Source organism: Thunnus thynnus, chromosome 24 (assembly GCF_963924715.1).
Source record: "Thunnus thynnus chromosome 24, fThuThy2.1, whole genome shotgun sequence".
In the NCBI taxonomy this organism is placed as follows: Eukaryota; Metazoa; Chordata; class Actinopteri; order Scombriformes; family Scombridae; genus Thunnus; species Thunnus thynnus.
In genome coordinates, this window is record NC_089540.1 from 2,983,500 (window position 1) to 3,000,533 (window position 17,034).

Here is a 17,034-nt window from a genome sequence, read left to right on the forward strand (position 1 = left end):
TGTGTGTGTTCATGATAATGAAGGAACATGTCACTGAGTGCAGCGGTGTGGCTCATTGTTGTGTTTTTAATTGTTTTTGGACAACAATTGTTGACAATAAGATTGATATAGAATGTCAGTAGACCCATTCCTTAAGGCGTTCCTGTTTAAAAGCACAAAACATCAGAGGAGGAGATGGAAATTTATACAAACTGCTGATTAAACAGCATTTTATGCAAATCAGATGAGCTGCGAGTGGCTCAGTTACATCTGTACTCTTAATAAATACCCAGCTAGATTGAAAAATGGCAGGTTTGGTAAATGTGTGATTCATGCATGTGAACACCTGTTATGAAAGCCTGCAACTGAAGAGAATCATCTCTCTATGTTCAATTCTGCACTGCATCTGGTATATGCATATTCTGCTGCACCAAGTCTTCCTGTTAATAGACCAGGAGTCACCATGCTGCATAAATTGGCTGTGTCAAATGTAAATCATGTACAGATAAGGGACTGGTGTGTCACAATCTTGTTTCATTAGGTGAATCACTAATCAAAAGTGGATGGATTTGTCTCATTACTCGAATACACATTCATTTTCAAGAGGTTTTGGAAAATGATGGCTTTGTGTTTTAAGAGAGAGCAAAATTCTTCACATGAGATGTGCGTGTGTGTGTGTGTGTGTGTGTGAGAGAGACATACTGCGTTCAGTGATGGCGTTGCGGGTCTCCTGGTTGCTGGTTTTGTTCTTCAGGTTCTGAGCTGCTGTGACCTGTTTGTCCAGGAGGGGGCGGCGCTGTTCCAGCTCTTGCAGAGACACCTGAACACATAATCGACATTTGTGATTTCATTGTTAATTAATACATTAATTAGTGCACTTTAGCTGTAAAATAAATGAATGTCAAATACATACTGCATACTTGTTTTTATGCACAGTTTTAAACTTTAATTGATATACAACTCAAAGAAAATGTTGGTTGCTTACTCTAATTGTGTGCACAGACATGATATATCTATTATCCAACATTTTCCCAGCCCTACTTTCATGCGGCCCATTAAACCACAACAGTTCTCAGTGTGTGCTGTGCCATTAAACTGTGAGTTTTGAGGTCGTGACCTTGAGCTGGCTGATGTTGTCGTTGATGTCGTCCAGGTCAGCCACCACCACACGCTTGTTCTGCACCATGTTGTCCAGCATGGTCAGCCAATCAGTCAGCTCAGCCCAGGACTTGTTGAACTGAGCCAGTGCTGCAGATTCAGGCTGGGAACTTCCTAACAGACCTTCATCTGGGACACAAACATGCACAAGATTCACTTTAAACCATATCACATCAAGATAAATACACTATAAAAAGTTTCATGCTAGAGTGATAGGACACTTGTTCATTGAAAACAATGTTATGACTTTGCGTGAGTCCAAAATACTTTTGGATTTCCACAATAAGATTTTTTTGCATATCTTCAAGCTAACCTATATCCTGTATAAACAATGTTACACAGGATATGGATATACACAGGACACCTCTTGGACCAATCAATGAGTTTATAATTAATTTTGCATTAAATTAGAAGAGTGCACACACATGAGTGCTTAACTTTATTGGATCATAACAGATCAGGAATGAAATTAATCTGCAGATGCTCCAGTTTAGATGCGACCAAACTTTTCTATGGATGTCAGTTTTTGAGCCATGATGTGGCCCGCAACAGACTTATTTTTAGCCTAGCCGATTGCAGGAAATGCCTTTTGCTGCGGTTGTAGATTACTTGCGGCCCCTACCGGCCAGTTAAGAGGAGTGAAGAGTCAGTAGTCAATGGCGGCATAAAACGTGTTATAAAATAGGTTTTTCAACAATTGTGAATCACTGCAACCATGAGAGGTCCTTGAGCATTCAGTTAAATGTGCACAAAAAATGCTAAGCTGATGGGTCCAGTGGTATGTGAGATTAGCTGTGGACAGATACACACACAGACACATCGACACATGGACACACGACCAAACACATGATCTCCTCCAGGATTACACCAAAGATAATAGCAAAGATAATAAAGTTTTTCTTTCATATTTTTACAATAGCTTGGGGAGCTGTAAAAGACATTAATATTGACAGACTTGTGAAGTGATGGGAAGAGAGTCATAGTCGATTCCAGTAGATGTCCACTGTGTATTAAGTGTAAATTGACAGTAGCACTGCTTTTAGAGTTGTTGAAAAACTGGTTCTGGTCTTGTATAGCCAAACAGATCACTGGGTCCTACTGTCTGATGAAGCCCTCCAAATAACACTTTATTACTTTATGGCAGTTTTCAGATGAAAGCATAGATTCACATTTTCTTCAAATCTATCTAAATACAATGCTCAAATGCCCATATGTACACTGAAACACATTTTGGTTGAATGATTTCTTGCAGTCGTGTACCCAGTGACTGACACACCCAGTGAAGAAAAGTAAGTCTTACTGGCTTTTTTGGCCACAAGGAGAGCAGCCATCCTCTCCTTATGCTGCCGCACCAGCTCCAGGATCACAGTCCAGTCTTCTCTCAGCTTGATATACTTCACCTGTCACACACACACAGAAAGACAGGTTAAATGTTGACGACAATGCAGTTATCCAGTTGCACAAATGCATTCATTTTGATATAGAAAGTTTAGGTGGCGAAAGTTAAGTAGAACTTTTGGTTGTGTGTCTTTGATCTTCAAAAGATGTAATGTTCTCTGACATACACTAATGAAGTACATTATATGGATTTGATGAAATGTTTGAAGCAGAGTTGGTGGTGAGATGAAAGGAAAAAATGTTATATTTATTTTATTCCCCAGAAGAATACAGAAGGCGAGCACATATAACACTAAAAACGTCTTTTTCGTCATCACTTCTCATCATTAAAAAGTCAACGTTTCAGCAATTGAGAGAATGATTTATTTAATCTAATTTAGTGTGTGTGTGTGTGTGTGTGTGTATGTGTGTGTGTCTGTGTGCGTGTGTAGAACAACAAGTTATGAGATTTCTCCACAACATTTAGTTGACTGCATTTGCAAAGGATGTAAGACATAAGAATGATGTTGGTTGCTTTGAATAGATAAAGTACTGACAGTTTTTGATTTCCTCACCGTGACAGTTTGGCTGGCAGAAGTTTCCTTGTACAGTTGATTGGCTCGTTCCAAAACAAACTCCACCTCTGGCTGCTTGACTTGCACTTCCTCGACGAGCTGCCACAGCACACGGAGAGAAAACACAAATGTATGATGTACTGCACGAAAGGTTTACTCTATCTTTCAAAATCAGGCAGTTTATGTGATATAAAGCAATCATTTGGTATATGAGTGTGTGTGTCCTACCTTGGGCGCTGGCTCCTCTGTGCTGTGCTCTAGCGTGGTTCTGGTGTTGGACGCCCAGGCTGACAGGTCGTCCAGCTGACCCTGAAGCTTCTCCAGCTCCTTCAGCAGACCCTCGATCTCCAGCTGACGCTCAGGCAGAAGCTTGGACACCTACACAAAGACAGCCTGCCTTTCAGCCTGCTACATGTTGACTGGTAAGCTTTAGAGGTGCTGGTGGGCAGAGACAAGCTAACCATTTCCTCCTACTCATAGTCTTTATGGTAAACTAAACTAACTGACTGCTGGCAGCACCCTTATATTTAATGGACATGAGGTCTCAATCTTCACACCTAACTCTTGTCAACAAAGCAAATAGGTGCATTTCACAAAATGTTGAACTATTCCTTTAAATAAGATTTTGAATTCAGGACTTTTACATGTAACAGAGTATTCTTTTAGTAGTAGGCTTTTTAATTTAAACCTGCACTAACTGATTTTTTGGCCACTTGGGGGCAGCGGAAACAAGCTACAATCACCTGATGAATGTAAGTGCAATATTCACTCTCCTTTTAGCTCTGGTTTGGTCTCCACCAGCTCCTGAGTAAGATATCTGGCTCTTTAGCTGCTACATGTTCCATTTTGTTCAACAGCTAGTTTCTAAGTTTCTCTGTCTAATGCTTGGTGCTGGGTAGGTAGTGTAAAGTGGGTTTATCAGAACTTTTTCACTGAAAACAGCTGCTGCTGCTGCATCTGAGGACTACGTTAATTAGAGCCTAACAATGTGCTGAAAGATGCTACAAAGCTCTGTAGAGCTGAGGGGAACTGCAGAGACAGGTTAGAATTCTCTGTGGGTTCACCACATGAGCAACTCCTTTCAGATTATACGTTGTCATTTCATTTCATTGTTAATATAAAATTTTTGACTACAGCAGCTTTAATAACATTTTGTTGGGTTTTTCTTACAGTATGGTATAATGACTTAGTAATGGATTTCCACCACTTATTGGCTCTTTACTACATAAATAGCAGCCAAAACTGCTCATTACCTTCATCAGTAGAAAACATCATGATCTGTGTGGTATGATTTTATAGCCTGATACAGCTTTGACCCGGTGAGTGAAGACAAATGGCTGTTTACAAAACTGTGGCGTGCTGTAAGGTGTTGTATTCACAGAGGTGGCTGCTGACCTGCGCCCAGCGAGTGTTGATGATCCTGATGTCATCCTGTTTGTCAGCAGGAAGTGTTATCTGTTTGTGTCTTGAGTTCAGATCCTCCACTGCCCCTTTCTTAGCAGGGAGCTCCTCCACATGTGCCTGACACACACGCACACACACACACACACACACACACACACACACACACACACACACACACACACACACACACACAAAGAAAAGCAGTAAGTCATAGAGGCTGAATGTAATAAATCACTGCAGCAGCTCAATGTAGGACACAAGCTCTTTCAAACCAAATTATGTAAGTTCACACAAACAAATACGCATTCACACACTAACAATAGTCTTTTCAAGGTTGAATTTCAGAATGAAACATTATAGCATCTAATTTGAAACCATAATACCCTCTCAAATAAATTAACAATCCAACACACATGTCAGAAGATGCTGTGTGTAATAATAAAGAAATGTATCTTATTTATACTATGACAGCAGGGAAATCAGATTACACAGATCAACACACCCACACAGAGGTGCAGTGGCTTATTCTAACTGGTGTGCTGTGTGTTGATGGTACCTGGACTTTGCCCAGAGTGTCTTTGATATGTTGTGGCTCTGCAGGCTGCAGAGGGATGGCCAGGACGCCTTCCACTTTGTCCAGCCAGCACAGCATCGAGCCCATGTCCTCCTGCAGCCCTGCAGTCGCTGACCGTGCCTCTGCAGACCTACAGGGGGGGTGAAAGAAAAAGAGGAAGGTGGGGTGAGATATGTACAAGAGACAGGAATGCCCTTATGGGGGATCCTCTTGATGGCTCAGTCAGATAAGAAACACAATAGGGGCGTTAAACAATGCTGAGTGGCTCACATCAGGTGGGAAAAAGTTGCTGAGGAGGCAATAAAACCTCTTATGTTACACAGCTCCAAGCTAACAAAAACACAACACTCAATTGGAAAATCAACAAAAATTTCTGAAAAATAACAACATGAACTCTAAAGTCACAGCGTCTGTAACATAAAGAAAATAAAACTTGACAGTGGATTATAAAAGCACGCAGTTCATAAAAGCAGCGTTTATGTTCTGATACATAAAACAGTGAACTAAAGCTGTGTGAAATCGCCCCCTCATTCACTCATTCACTGCTCCCTCTATAATAGACACCCATTACTTTATTCCGTAGTGAGCAGTAAATGCAGACTTGGCTGTTAATGAGTCTCCATCATGTTGTGTACTGTACTGTACATTACTGCAGGCAAGTTGTGATTCAATAAAGGAGGAGGTTCAAATTATAATGCTGACAGCTGAGAGCACTGGACATATATTTTTGCATGCATGTTCTCTACAGACATATTCAAACAATTATATTCCATAACAATCTACTTTCAGAGATGTTTCATGGTAACACAAACTTGTAGCAGTAGATCTGTAAATAACTTGCGGCCACACACACACACACACACACACACACCTCCTCTTGCGCTCATTGAGCTCCTTGCAGACGTTAGCCCAGCGAGTGTCAAGTAATTTGAGCTGCGTTCGGAGCTGTGAGGCATCGTCTGGTGTGCTCAACTGGCTGATTTCCTCTCCTGCTGAGTTCACTCTGCCCAGCACCACTTCCTGGAGCGGCATGGCCTCCGTCAAGTCCTGCACACACACGCACACACACATACACACACACAAAGTTGTTGATTAGCTTTTACACTGTTTGGTTGTTGTGCACATGGTACACATCACTTCATGGGGTTCCATGCCTTCTGGATACACACAATTAGGTCCCCACAAGTTTAAACATTTATTTTAGGATTAAGACGTGGTCTTAGATTGAAGGTGAAAATCGGGGTTAAACTTGGTCATGTTAGATAAACACACCTCATGGTGGAATGTATTTTATTGCCTTTGGTACACTATGTACTACACTACACTACACTACACTACACTACACTAAACCCTTTAATTTGTCCTGTAATTTGAAAAGGTTAAAAACTAACCTGTTAAAAAAGACCTTCCCTTAATTAACAAAACAGAGGCTACATGACTTTCTCCTTAATTTACACATTCATTTGAGATATCTGACTAATCCCTTAATGATCAGTTTAAGTTTGTGGTTTTGGTCTACATTAGGGGTCTATTGTCAGGTGCAAATCAACAATGATTAATAATGATGATTTGGGCTAAATGAATGGTTTGTGATTTATTAAGGCTTTTTAATGGGTTTTCTGCATGGTTTAGCCAATTAGCCATTAAAAATGCCTTAATATATCATAATCTATGAATTCATCAGTGAATTACTCCTTCATAACATTATTATTAATGGACAGAATAATTATTATTGGGGAAAAATTGAGGGATTCTGTTTCATATTGGTGGAAATACATGCCAATAAAATGCAGACTATCCTGAGTGATGGAACATTATTTTCGGAAAGACATTTATCCTCTAGGGGATAGTTCAAGATTTGGGGATTATGCTTATTTGCTTTCTTGCTGAGTTTTAGATGAGAAGATTGTTACCACTCTCAGACATGAGTGTGGTATCAATCTTTTCATTTCGTTTCATTGCAACTCTCAGCAAGAAAGTGAATAAGAATTTTTCTCAAAAAGTTTAGCAGCACAAACTAAATGTAATTCATCTCCATTGTATTAGTGTGGTGGCAGAAGTCAAGCATGAAAAGCTTTGAAAATAAAACCAAAACTATCTGCATGAATGGATGCTACTGGGAGTAAGTGGGAAAATGACTGGGAACTGGGATAATTCTCCAGAAAATTCATGCAAGTCAATGCAAAGTCCTCACAGGTCTATTAATATCAATGCATTCAATATGTCTGCGTATGTTTGTACACTGGGGGATCAGGATTGGGTGCGGTTCATGTGGCAGCTTGTGATATTAGGTGCCAGATGGTCTCCCTTTCTCACACAAACACACTCACACACACAAACACGTTGGCACTTGAGTGGCACTTGGACGCTGCATCCCCGTCTGTGCAGGTGGACATCAAGAGCTGATCACAGCAGCCCAAAGTGGAATGGGCATGTCCGATGATGCAAACACACACACACACACACACACACACAACAATACTTCATATGCAAGGTTGAGTGCATCAGTTTAACCACAGCAACTGAACCTGTAAGTCAACCGTGAAAACAACCCTTCATAGATTTTCCCTCCCTGTGAAAATAATGCCTCATACATCTTTAATCTGAAGCTTGGTGAGGTAAAAGCCCATTGTTCTACGCTTATATTAAATTGCTTTTCATAATCCTTCAATTTCAAGTTTTGGGGTTGATGTAACATTGAAATGTCAAATTTGATGACATAATATTGTTACATAAGGCCTAAAAAAGGAAAGTGTTCTGTTTGTATCGAGGCTGACTGCGCTGTCAGACACTCACTGCTATTTCCTCTTGACAACTGCCATCTGTGTGCCAGCGTGTGTGTGTGCGTGTGTATGTGACTGACTTCAGATGGACACTAGAAACAAGCAGCTACACAGAAAGTTAATGTCATGTCAGAATATTTTTTACAGTCCTAGAGAACATCCCAAACACAACATAACATCACGTCATGCTGTGTTTGGGATGTAATCTTACGATAACGCCATGTGATATGTTGTGTCTTTTTATGGAATATGTTATTCTCATGTTGGGCACCATCAGGACTCAGGACTGTAAAAATATTCTCAAAATCATTTTTTTTATGTTAACATGTAGCAGTTTGGGCAGGAAACAAAGAAGAAGAAATGTGAAATTGCTGACAGAAGCAGTTTGGACTCATGTGCCTTGCTCAAGGGCACTTCAGCAGCGCTATCTGACACTGGAGCTGAAGTATGAGTCATCCACAACTGGAATACACTCAGCATCTTTTCTGGGTACAATCACTGTGTGCAAACCTGTATTTGTGTTTGTACAGAAATGCTTGTGTTTCTGGTTATGTGTTTCTATGAGAGTGTGTGTGTGTGTGTGTGTGTGTGTGTGTGTACGTGCATGTTACCCTGAGGTGCTGTCTGTGTGCTGCTGGCTCACTCTCGGCCAGTTTCAGAGTAGCCTCGGCGTCATTCAGCCACTCTTCCAGCGTCTTCTGATCCGACACGAATGTCAGCCACTTGGAGTTGCAATCCTGCCAACGCCTTGATGTGCACACACAAACACACACACAAACATAAATGAATATGTGTGTGCAAAATCAGGCAATATACATGTAGTCTTTTGCATTTATGTAAAATTAAATGTGGCTTCATTCGTCCCTCTTTCTCCCTCCCTCCCCTCCTTACTTCAGTCTGTCCTGGTACAGCTTGTTCAGTTTGTCCCAGTTGGTACTGAGCAGGGTGGCACTTTCCTGGATCCTCTGGCCCTCCAGAGGCCGAGCACCGGACACCATCTCCTCTTTGCGGGCCAACGCTCCCTCCACTGGGCCTTTCAGCTTTTCAATATTTTCTTTCACATCCTACTTGTGCACAGGTGCAGGTGATGGTGGGGGTGGGGGAGACACAGAGGCATGAGATTCAGCAGGGTGCAATCTTAAGGAGATTTTGACGGGACATCTCAATGTGAAAACATAAATAATTATCATGCAAACTTCTTCATTTTGAGATATGAAAAGCTGCAAATGTACAATGTCTATTTAATATGGCAGCATATCGCTGTTACCATGACAAAAAATATTTGGTCAGTTTTTTATTGTAACCTCCTTTTCATGTTATAATGAGATTTTCTCACTGAATGTAGATACCAAATGATTCAGCTTTTACAAGAAACTTCACTTATAAACACAAATCACATTTATTCATGTTATTTCATGAAACTTTCTCAATTTAATTACAAACAATTCTATCATTCAATAATAATATATTATAATAATTGATTGGACAATCATTTAACATGATAAGAAAAATGTAATAAAAATTTTGATATCACAAATTAAATAACAATGTATCTTGTAAAAAATGGATAATTTAGTATATAGTAAAAACAGGAAAAATAGGTCCCTGTGTAAATTACCTACAGCTTGATTGTTCATGATATTATTTCCTGAGAAAAACCATTGGCATTCAGACAGAAGCACTACAGTGGTGCTGACCTTCAGGCAGTGCTCTTGCTGAGGCAGGTTATAATATGCTGCAGGCCAGTATTCAGGAGAGTTCAGCTTGAAGTCCGTCTCTGACACTGAACGCAGCAACGCCTGCAGCTCTGATAGGTACTCCTGGACACCCACACACACCCGTATACCCACACACACCCGTACACACACACACACACAGAGGAAGGCGTAGGCACCACATACATGTTCACAAACACACAAAGTAGAGAGGTAGATCAGAAAAAGACAAATACATTGAGTCCATAAACGAATAAATAAACATCATACAGTACATGCTTGTTAATTTCTCTAACCAGACAACATATCACAGATTTCTTTAAGGAAATGAAATATCAGCAACTGATTAAGAAACCGATCTGGGACTTCAGTTATTGAATATGATGGTTAGACTTCATTGAGATTCCATACATAAAATATATTTTTAAAAATTTATGAGAAAATCTAAATCAGATGTATAGAAGACATGCATTTTCTATGAACATACAAATTATTTTTTGGAGTGTAAACTATATAATTTACTTATTGTGGATGAATTTTACATGAAGAAATCTAAAGCCCCAGATTGTTTCCAGGCTGTCTAAGCAGGGAAAGATCAGATGTGGTTAATTCCCCATCAAACACATTATTAATCTATTGTATACCATGGTCACATTCAAGGCTCATGTCAGCTGGCTTTTAGTCTATTCAAGCCCAGAGACAGTCTTTGAACATGAGTAAACTCTTGAGATGAATTGTATATTTCCTCTGACCATGATACACAATACTGTAACCCGTGAAATCAATGTCTCTAACACTGAAGTCTCTCTCCACAGTGCAGAGATACTGGGATATTAACACTCTGGTCTGTTCATTTCACCTCATTGTTATGCTCATGTCGCCTGGGCAATTGCTTCTCCTGTTAAATGACACTTTTTAATTAACCCAAAATAAAACACACACATTAGCATTATTAGCAGCCTTACATAAAGTCAATGATTGATGCTGACCTTAACTTAACCAGTCAGCTGTGGGTTTGTCTGGTGTGACAGTAATAACGTCTGCAGAGCAGGGGTGGGATGGAGTGCACAAGCTGATTCACTCGCTAACTGATGGACTGATTATCCTGAATGTAATTGTTCAGTCTGGTGGCTCCTTGTGTTGGTTTTACAGGAAAGGAATGTAAATTTGCCACGTCTGATTCATTAAATGGGTACTCGGGTGATTTAGTATGGCACTTCCATAAAGTTGGGGGACTCACAAGAGGCAGATTTAAATAAAGAATGGTCAAAGTCCTCACTTTTAATCTCCAGAATGGCTCAGGCGCCAAATGCAACTTGATAGTATATTTTGCAAGACCCTCAGTCTTTCTACAAGTCATTGTGACTGGTAAAATTGATTGTGAGGTGTACAATTCAAGATAGTTTCCTCCAACATCTGTCACTTGTCTTTTGAGGTGAAATGTAGGCCAGAGTTTTAATGTCCAAGTTTGTCTGCCTACTCCTGCTGACTAGAGAGCTCTGTCATACTGGGTTTCAACGGGGTAGAGAACTTATAATTTGTAATCATTAGAAATATACAAATACGTACACACTCTCGGAAGGCAACTTTGTCTCCCTCTCTAATTTCAATGGGTAAAATAAATCGTACCACATAACCGCAATGTCCCTGGTTTGATTCCAGCCAGGGGCCTTTGTTGCATGTCATACCCATCTCTTTTTCCCCAGGCAAAATAAGCCAAAAAAAAAAAAACCTCAAAAAAATGAAAGAGAGAGTGAACTGACACTCTCAACTTTTAAGTCAACATAGATGAGAAGTATTTTAAGTGTTCAGTAAAAATGGAAATTTGAGCATCTACAGTCCCATAGAAACTGAGGTGAAAGTATCGGCTCACATTTTTTTTGGGTGGGGAGGGGAGGGGTGTGTGTGCCTTTATTACAGTGGAGAGATGACAGGAATTGAAGGGAGAGAGTGATGGGAGGTGACATGCAACAAAGGTCTGCAGCTGGATTTGAACTGTGGACGTTGCGGTTATATGGCATGCATCTTAACCAGTAGGCTCACATTTTTTAAGCTCTTTGTCTTTTCTGTTTGTCTTAAAACTATACTCACATGCTCATATGTATATTGAAAGAGTTACTGATTGCTGTAATCCTTCTCTGTGTCCATACTGGCTGTGAAAAGATTCCTTCTTAGTGCAATTTTAATATAAAAGTTCTCATTCTGACAAAAATGCATACTAAAGTTTAGCTGAAGCTAACAGGAGGATTCAGCAGTCTGAGTTAGACAAATCAGACGGCTATCTTTTAGTGGTGGAATATAACTAAATACATTTACTCAAGTGCTGTACTTGGTACAGTTTGGAGGTAACTGTACTTGAGTATTTCTATTTTCTGCTACTTTATACTTTCACTATTTCAATGGCCAAAAGTTGGAAGTACAGGATAAAGGTACATTGAATTTCCCTTCATTTCTGGGGACTTATGTTGTGTTTACTTTATTTTACTTCTGTGATAAAACCATTGAAACTGACATGCTAACATGTAGTGTAGTAGTACAGTATAGAGTAGATACTGTAAGAGTCATATTGTCAGTAAACTGACGCAGTAATGTGAGTTACACAGCAGCTCAAGTTTGCTAACATTAGCCACCATAGGCTAATGGTCCCATGGACTGTATATAAAGATGGATGTCATGACAGCTCCCCAAAAGTGAAGCCAAAACATCTTGATCGCCCCCAGCATAGCAGTATAGGTCATAAGTCCCGCCCCCTCCATGTTAGTGGATGGGACATGAACCAAACTAAAAAATCAAAGGACGTATCAAAGAAATGTTTCCCAAAGATGTTTTCTGTCATTTTAGGTAGTGTCCAAGTGCTCATTTTTCTGATAAGTTTTTTAAAAATTAGTTATTTAACAATATAAAAGGGGGGGTGTGACGCCACTCTTGGTGGGATGGCAGAGGGGGCGTGTCCTGCAGGCCGTCATCCCACTGCCCAACTCTCCTGCGCAGGCCCTGGCTCCAAATGACATCACACAAGCAAGACGGCAGCTCCCAGAAAGAAGATATTTTAGCTTCACTTTTGCATAGCGGCAGAAAGTGTAGACCATGGAATGGACTATGACTATATAACTTTTGAAAGAAGTCATGTAAATATAGACCACATGTCCATATTTACATACAGTCAACGGTCATTCCAGAACAAGTGCCTTCTCTCAAAAGTTATATAGTCCCACTTTATGTCAAGGATCTGATGATTTCTTCAACCATTGGGATCTCCCAAAGTTATGGTATTTTAAGTACCAAACTCCCTCTTTTTAGAAAGCATTTTTGATCAGAACGAGGACTGTTATATTAAAACTACACAAAGAAGGGATCTCTTCCCAGCCAGCATGGACAGCTCAGTATGACAAATGTGAACCTATTGTTTAAGTTATGGTTCAACTTAGGGAAAGACTGTGTTCATTGGTTAATTCTTAACACAGCCAGGGTTGAGTGATTGATTGTAGGACTTGTAAGTCACTCACATAGCCCAGTGTGACAGTCTCACAAATTATTATCTCTTATTTATTGACTCATGTTCACAGTAAAGGCCCAAAATAATAACTGCTCCTAGTCTCCACACACACATATACACCCACCTCCTCACACATTTAATTTTTCATTTGGAGTCTTTTTGACATTGTGTGCATAAGTATGTGATTTTAGTGTAACCACTGCAGTATGTATTACTGAGCAGTGACATGAGCACAGTAGATAGATGATGAGAGGGAGAGGCTTCAAGTGACATGTTGTTTGTCTCATACAAGGCATCCTTGAATTAAATATAGCAGTTATTATTGTATGGAAATAAGATTTAGTTCCCAGGTCAGTGGGTCAGTAATGACTTTGAGTCTCACTTTCAACATGATTCAAGTTTGGCCCGAACAGTTATTCTAGTCTTTGTCTAGAATCTGACAGTAAACACAGATTTCTTTTCAGCAACTTAAAACTGAATCTGTGTAGGCGTGCAGTTCTCCTATCATCACTCTTTCAGATACAAAGATTTGTTGGGTTTTTTTTTTAGAGATCCAAGGCTTGATTTTGTGTCCTCAGTGACTGCAGACCAAAAAGGCTTAAGCCAGCAAAGAATAGGAAACTGAAAATAACGTGTTTCTCCCTCTCTCATGATCTCATCTACTTTCATCTTAGTCGACTTGGACTGAATACACATCTATACTGTATGTATCATAACCATTGCATGAGGATAGGCAGCAGCATCTTAATATACCGTCTTAATATGTTGGATGTCCAGTATTCTGCAATGATTCACTGCTGCTCAGGCACTGAGAGGAGATGAGAAATGACTAAGGGCTCTATTGATGTGCAGAGTGGAGTACATCTCTGCACCAGTAAAGTGGCATTTTCCTGATGTGTACTGAGGTTATTTCCTAGTCTTTCCTTAGATATTTTGCTGCAATCTTGGTGCCAAGAATGACTGTGTTTTGCACTATTTGACACATTTTCATGTAAAACTTGAACATTTTACCAAATAATAAATAACTGAAGAAATGAAAACAAATACAAAATGCTAAACACTGCACTGCATTTCTAACTTTTTTCCATTCATGGCAGTATATTGGTAAAACATGGTGACTGCTGGATATTCAACATGATAAGAAATGTGAATTCAACTTTGAAACAGACATTATCTTCTTTTAGTACTGTAAGTTACCCTGGACAATAATACGTTTTCTCGTAATGACAGGGAAAGCCCTTTCAAGGGAATGAAAGTAGCAAATCACTACAGTCTATCATCCTTGCCTATAATGTATGAATTACTGCAGATTCACTGTGATTGTCATTGCAACCCTTGATTCACAGAAATAGAGCCCTACATGTTTAAATGACAGGGAACCTCTGTCTGATATTCAAGTTTAACCACTTGTCAAAATCCACATCAATGTTTATCAGTGAGTCAGCTTCTCTTCCTTGTGATCTAATGGATTTCTTATCAAATTTCTCTGTTATAGCAATGTAGCAACATTAGCACATTACATACAGAGGTTGGTAATCTAATATATAACATATAATCTCATAACAAACGGTAACATCTTTGTAACTTGCTATAACATGTGAACTGCATTTGTAAGTTTTGGTGCTGTACCCCAAAGTTTAACCAGGTTTGTGATCCACATCAGCCTGGAGAATATTGGAAATGAAGTACACACCTCTGTCCTAACAATCACTGCTCAAGAGTTCTTGAGAAATGCACTGAAGTGCCTTAACAGCTTGTGTGGAGCAGTTCGGTAGCCTGGGCAGCTCCCAGCTTCACTGTACAACACTGAAGCAGAGCATCGCGGTGTGTTCATTCGCTGGTTTCTTGGTAAATAAAGGTGAAAATGACACTAATTATGTGCTAATGATTCCTCCCAGAATGCCTGGAGAGATGCATTACTGGACTCCCAACAAGTCTGAAATCTGACAGTTCAGATGTATATTTTGTCCAAGTTCAACAGACCCAGTTGATACGATGTGGTGTAAGTGCATGTGGTTGGTTCATGTGATTGGATGACAGGATACATACATCTTCAGTGATTGGCAGATCAGGGAACTGTGGGGGTGTAATGTGATTTGGTTGGCGGGGGAGACAGAGCCAGACAGAGCAACCAATGAGATTCAAACATGTGAGGGTGCTTCACATGTACACATAAGACATGTAAATGAAAATGCAGCAAAGAAAAACAAAAAAAGCAACTCTGATTTTTTTACTTTCCAGGGATCAATCTGATTCTGATGTAGATTTAAAGTAAGTTTTAAAAACTACACTAAGATTAGGTAAGGGGATAACAGTATTGAAAATATTTAAACACTCTGGACATTAGGAGATAAGAGGCATGAAATTTATATAGTGTAGTTTCCATAATATTCATTGTTACTAGAATAAATTAAATTAGGTCATTTAAATTGAAACAGTTCTATTTATCTGGGATTATAATTAGGGCTTCATATTTTCTTTAAGGAAAATACAATATTCAACAACAATATTCTATATTTTTCTTATTGCATTTTTCTTCGACAAAGTATTATGTGTATCAAAGCCTGATATACTTATTCCTGTGTTTCATAGAGCTCCATTTTTGCCCAAAAACTATTAAAAACATGTCAGTGCGTCACACTGTTACACTGGGTGACATTTTCCTTCATCACTATGAACACACACACGTAGTTTATTCTGACTCAATCCCGAACACACCTTCCTGCTGCCGGAAATACTCACTAGAACACCAAATAATCTGCCGCTTAGAATAGCCCTCAATAAATGCACTGCTTTCTACTTTTTGAGTAATGTTTGCTAATAACTACAGTGACCAGCTGTTTTAGGAAATTACTGAGCCTTCTTTAAAAATATTTGTGAGCTGTTTCTAAAGATTTACGTTTTAGAGTCACAAGGAAGGACAGGGAAGTCAGACGGTGTTGAGAGATGGACTAACACACTGTTGGTTTTGGTCTTTTCATGGGATTTGTTGACAATAAGAAAAATATTGAATAACTCTAGCCTTTTATCCTTTAAATAAGATTGTATTACTACTAAGAACAGTGAAATGAATTCCCTACACTGGGACATGAAGAATAGTTTGATATTTGGAAACTACAATTATCTGCTTTCTTGTGGAAATACAGATGAGAATATATATTGATATACCTCTCTCATGTCTGTATACTAATTACTGTGCTACCTAGCATCATGGGTTCATTTTGATTATTATTTTTAGAAGCTTTTCAAGGTTGTATTTGAGTTAGTGAAGGCAATTGTTATACCAACTTAGATACACTCACACACTGTCTTGGATAGTAGTATTCTGTAGAAGTATTAGTATTATGTCTAGTTAGTATAGTATTCTCTGTTAGTACTGTAGATATAGAAGTCGTGCCTACTGAAACTCACACATTGTCTTTTGAAGGGAATGAACTTGCCCTCCACCTCAACCCAGCGTGTGTTGAGCTGGAGTTGGCGGGGCTCCACTAGATTGGCGGCTCCAGCTTCTGAGAGCTGATTGGCTAAGCCCTGCACCTCCTTAAGCTCCTCCTTCTTCTTGTCGAACTCTGAGCCAATTTCCTATTGGACGAAATCAACCAGGACGTCATTTTCTATTGTCTGAGTCCGAGTGGAAGCACAGAGATGCATGTGGATGTGCTTGTATAATACATTTACACACACACACGCACACACACACACACACACACACACAGAGGGACAATTAATACATAATAAAAATAAACACATTCATTTACCCACCGGCACACTCACACATTCCAACAAAGACACAACACATTAATAAGGGATAAGATATCATGTTTGTCAGTGTCAAACATAAACATACACATACTGTATACTAATACTGTATCTCCATTTAAACAATCCATATCAAATAAGAAAGTGGTGCTATAATTAGGAGGCGCACACCGCCTTGAGACTTTATTGACATTGAGGAGGAGTACAATCTCTG

General features: G+C 39.4%; 1 protein-coding gene across 9 annotated transcripts in view; it reads right to left on the reverse strand.

Moving 5' to 3' along the window:
- Nucleotides 1-17,034, reverse strand: part of dmd (dystrophin) — a 322,537-nt gene that overhangs the window by 76,880 nt on the left and 228,623 nt on the right. For all 9 annotated transcript variants that reach the window (XM_067583225.1, XM_067583222.1, XM_067583219.1 and 6 more), the window contains 12 exons: nt 16,473-16,643; nt 9,548-9,670; nt 8,742-8,914; nt 8,462-8,597; nt 5,939-6,114; nt 5,050-5,197; nt 4,485-4,610; nt 3,318-3,467; nt 3,090-3,188; nt 2,438-2,537; nt 1,097-1,266; nt 682-799 (listed from right to left, as the gene is read on the reverse strand). In XM_067583225.1, the coding sequence (XP_067439326.1) occupies nt 682-799; nt 1,097-1,266; nt 2,438-2,537; nt 3,090-3,188; nt 3,318-3,467; nt 4,485-4,610; nt 5,050-5,197; nt 5,939-6,114; nt 8,462-8,597; nt 8,742-8,914; nt 9,548-9,670; nt 16,473-16,643 (1,690 nt within the window). The remainder of the gene's footprint in view (nt 1-681; nt 800-1,096; nt 1,267-2,437; nt 2,538-3,089; nt 3,189-3,317; nt 3,468-4,484; nt 4,611-5,049; nt 5,198-5,938; nt 6,115-8,461; nt 8,598-8,741; nt 8,915-9,547; nt 9,671-16,472; nt 16,644-17,034) is intronic.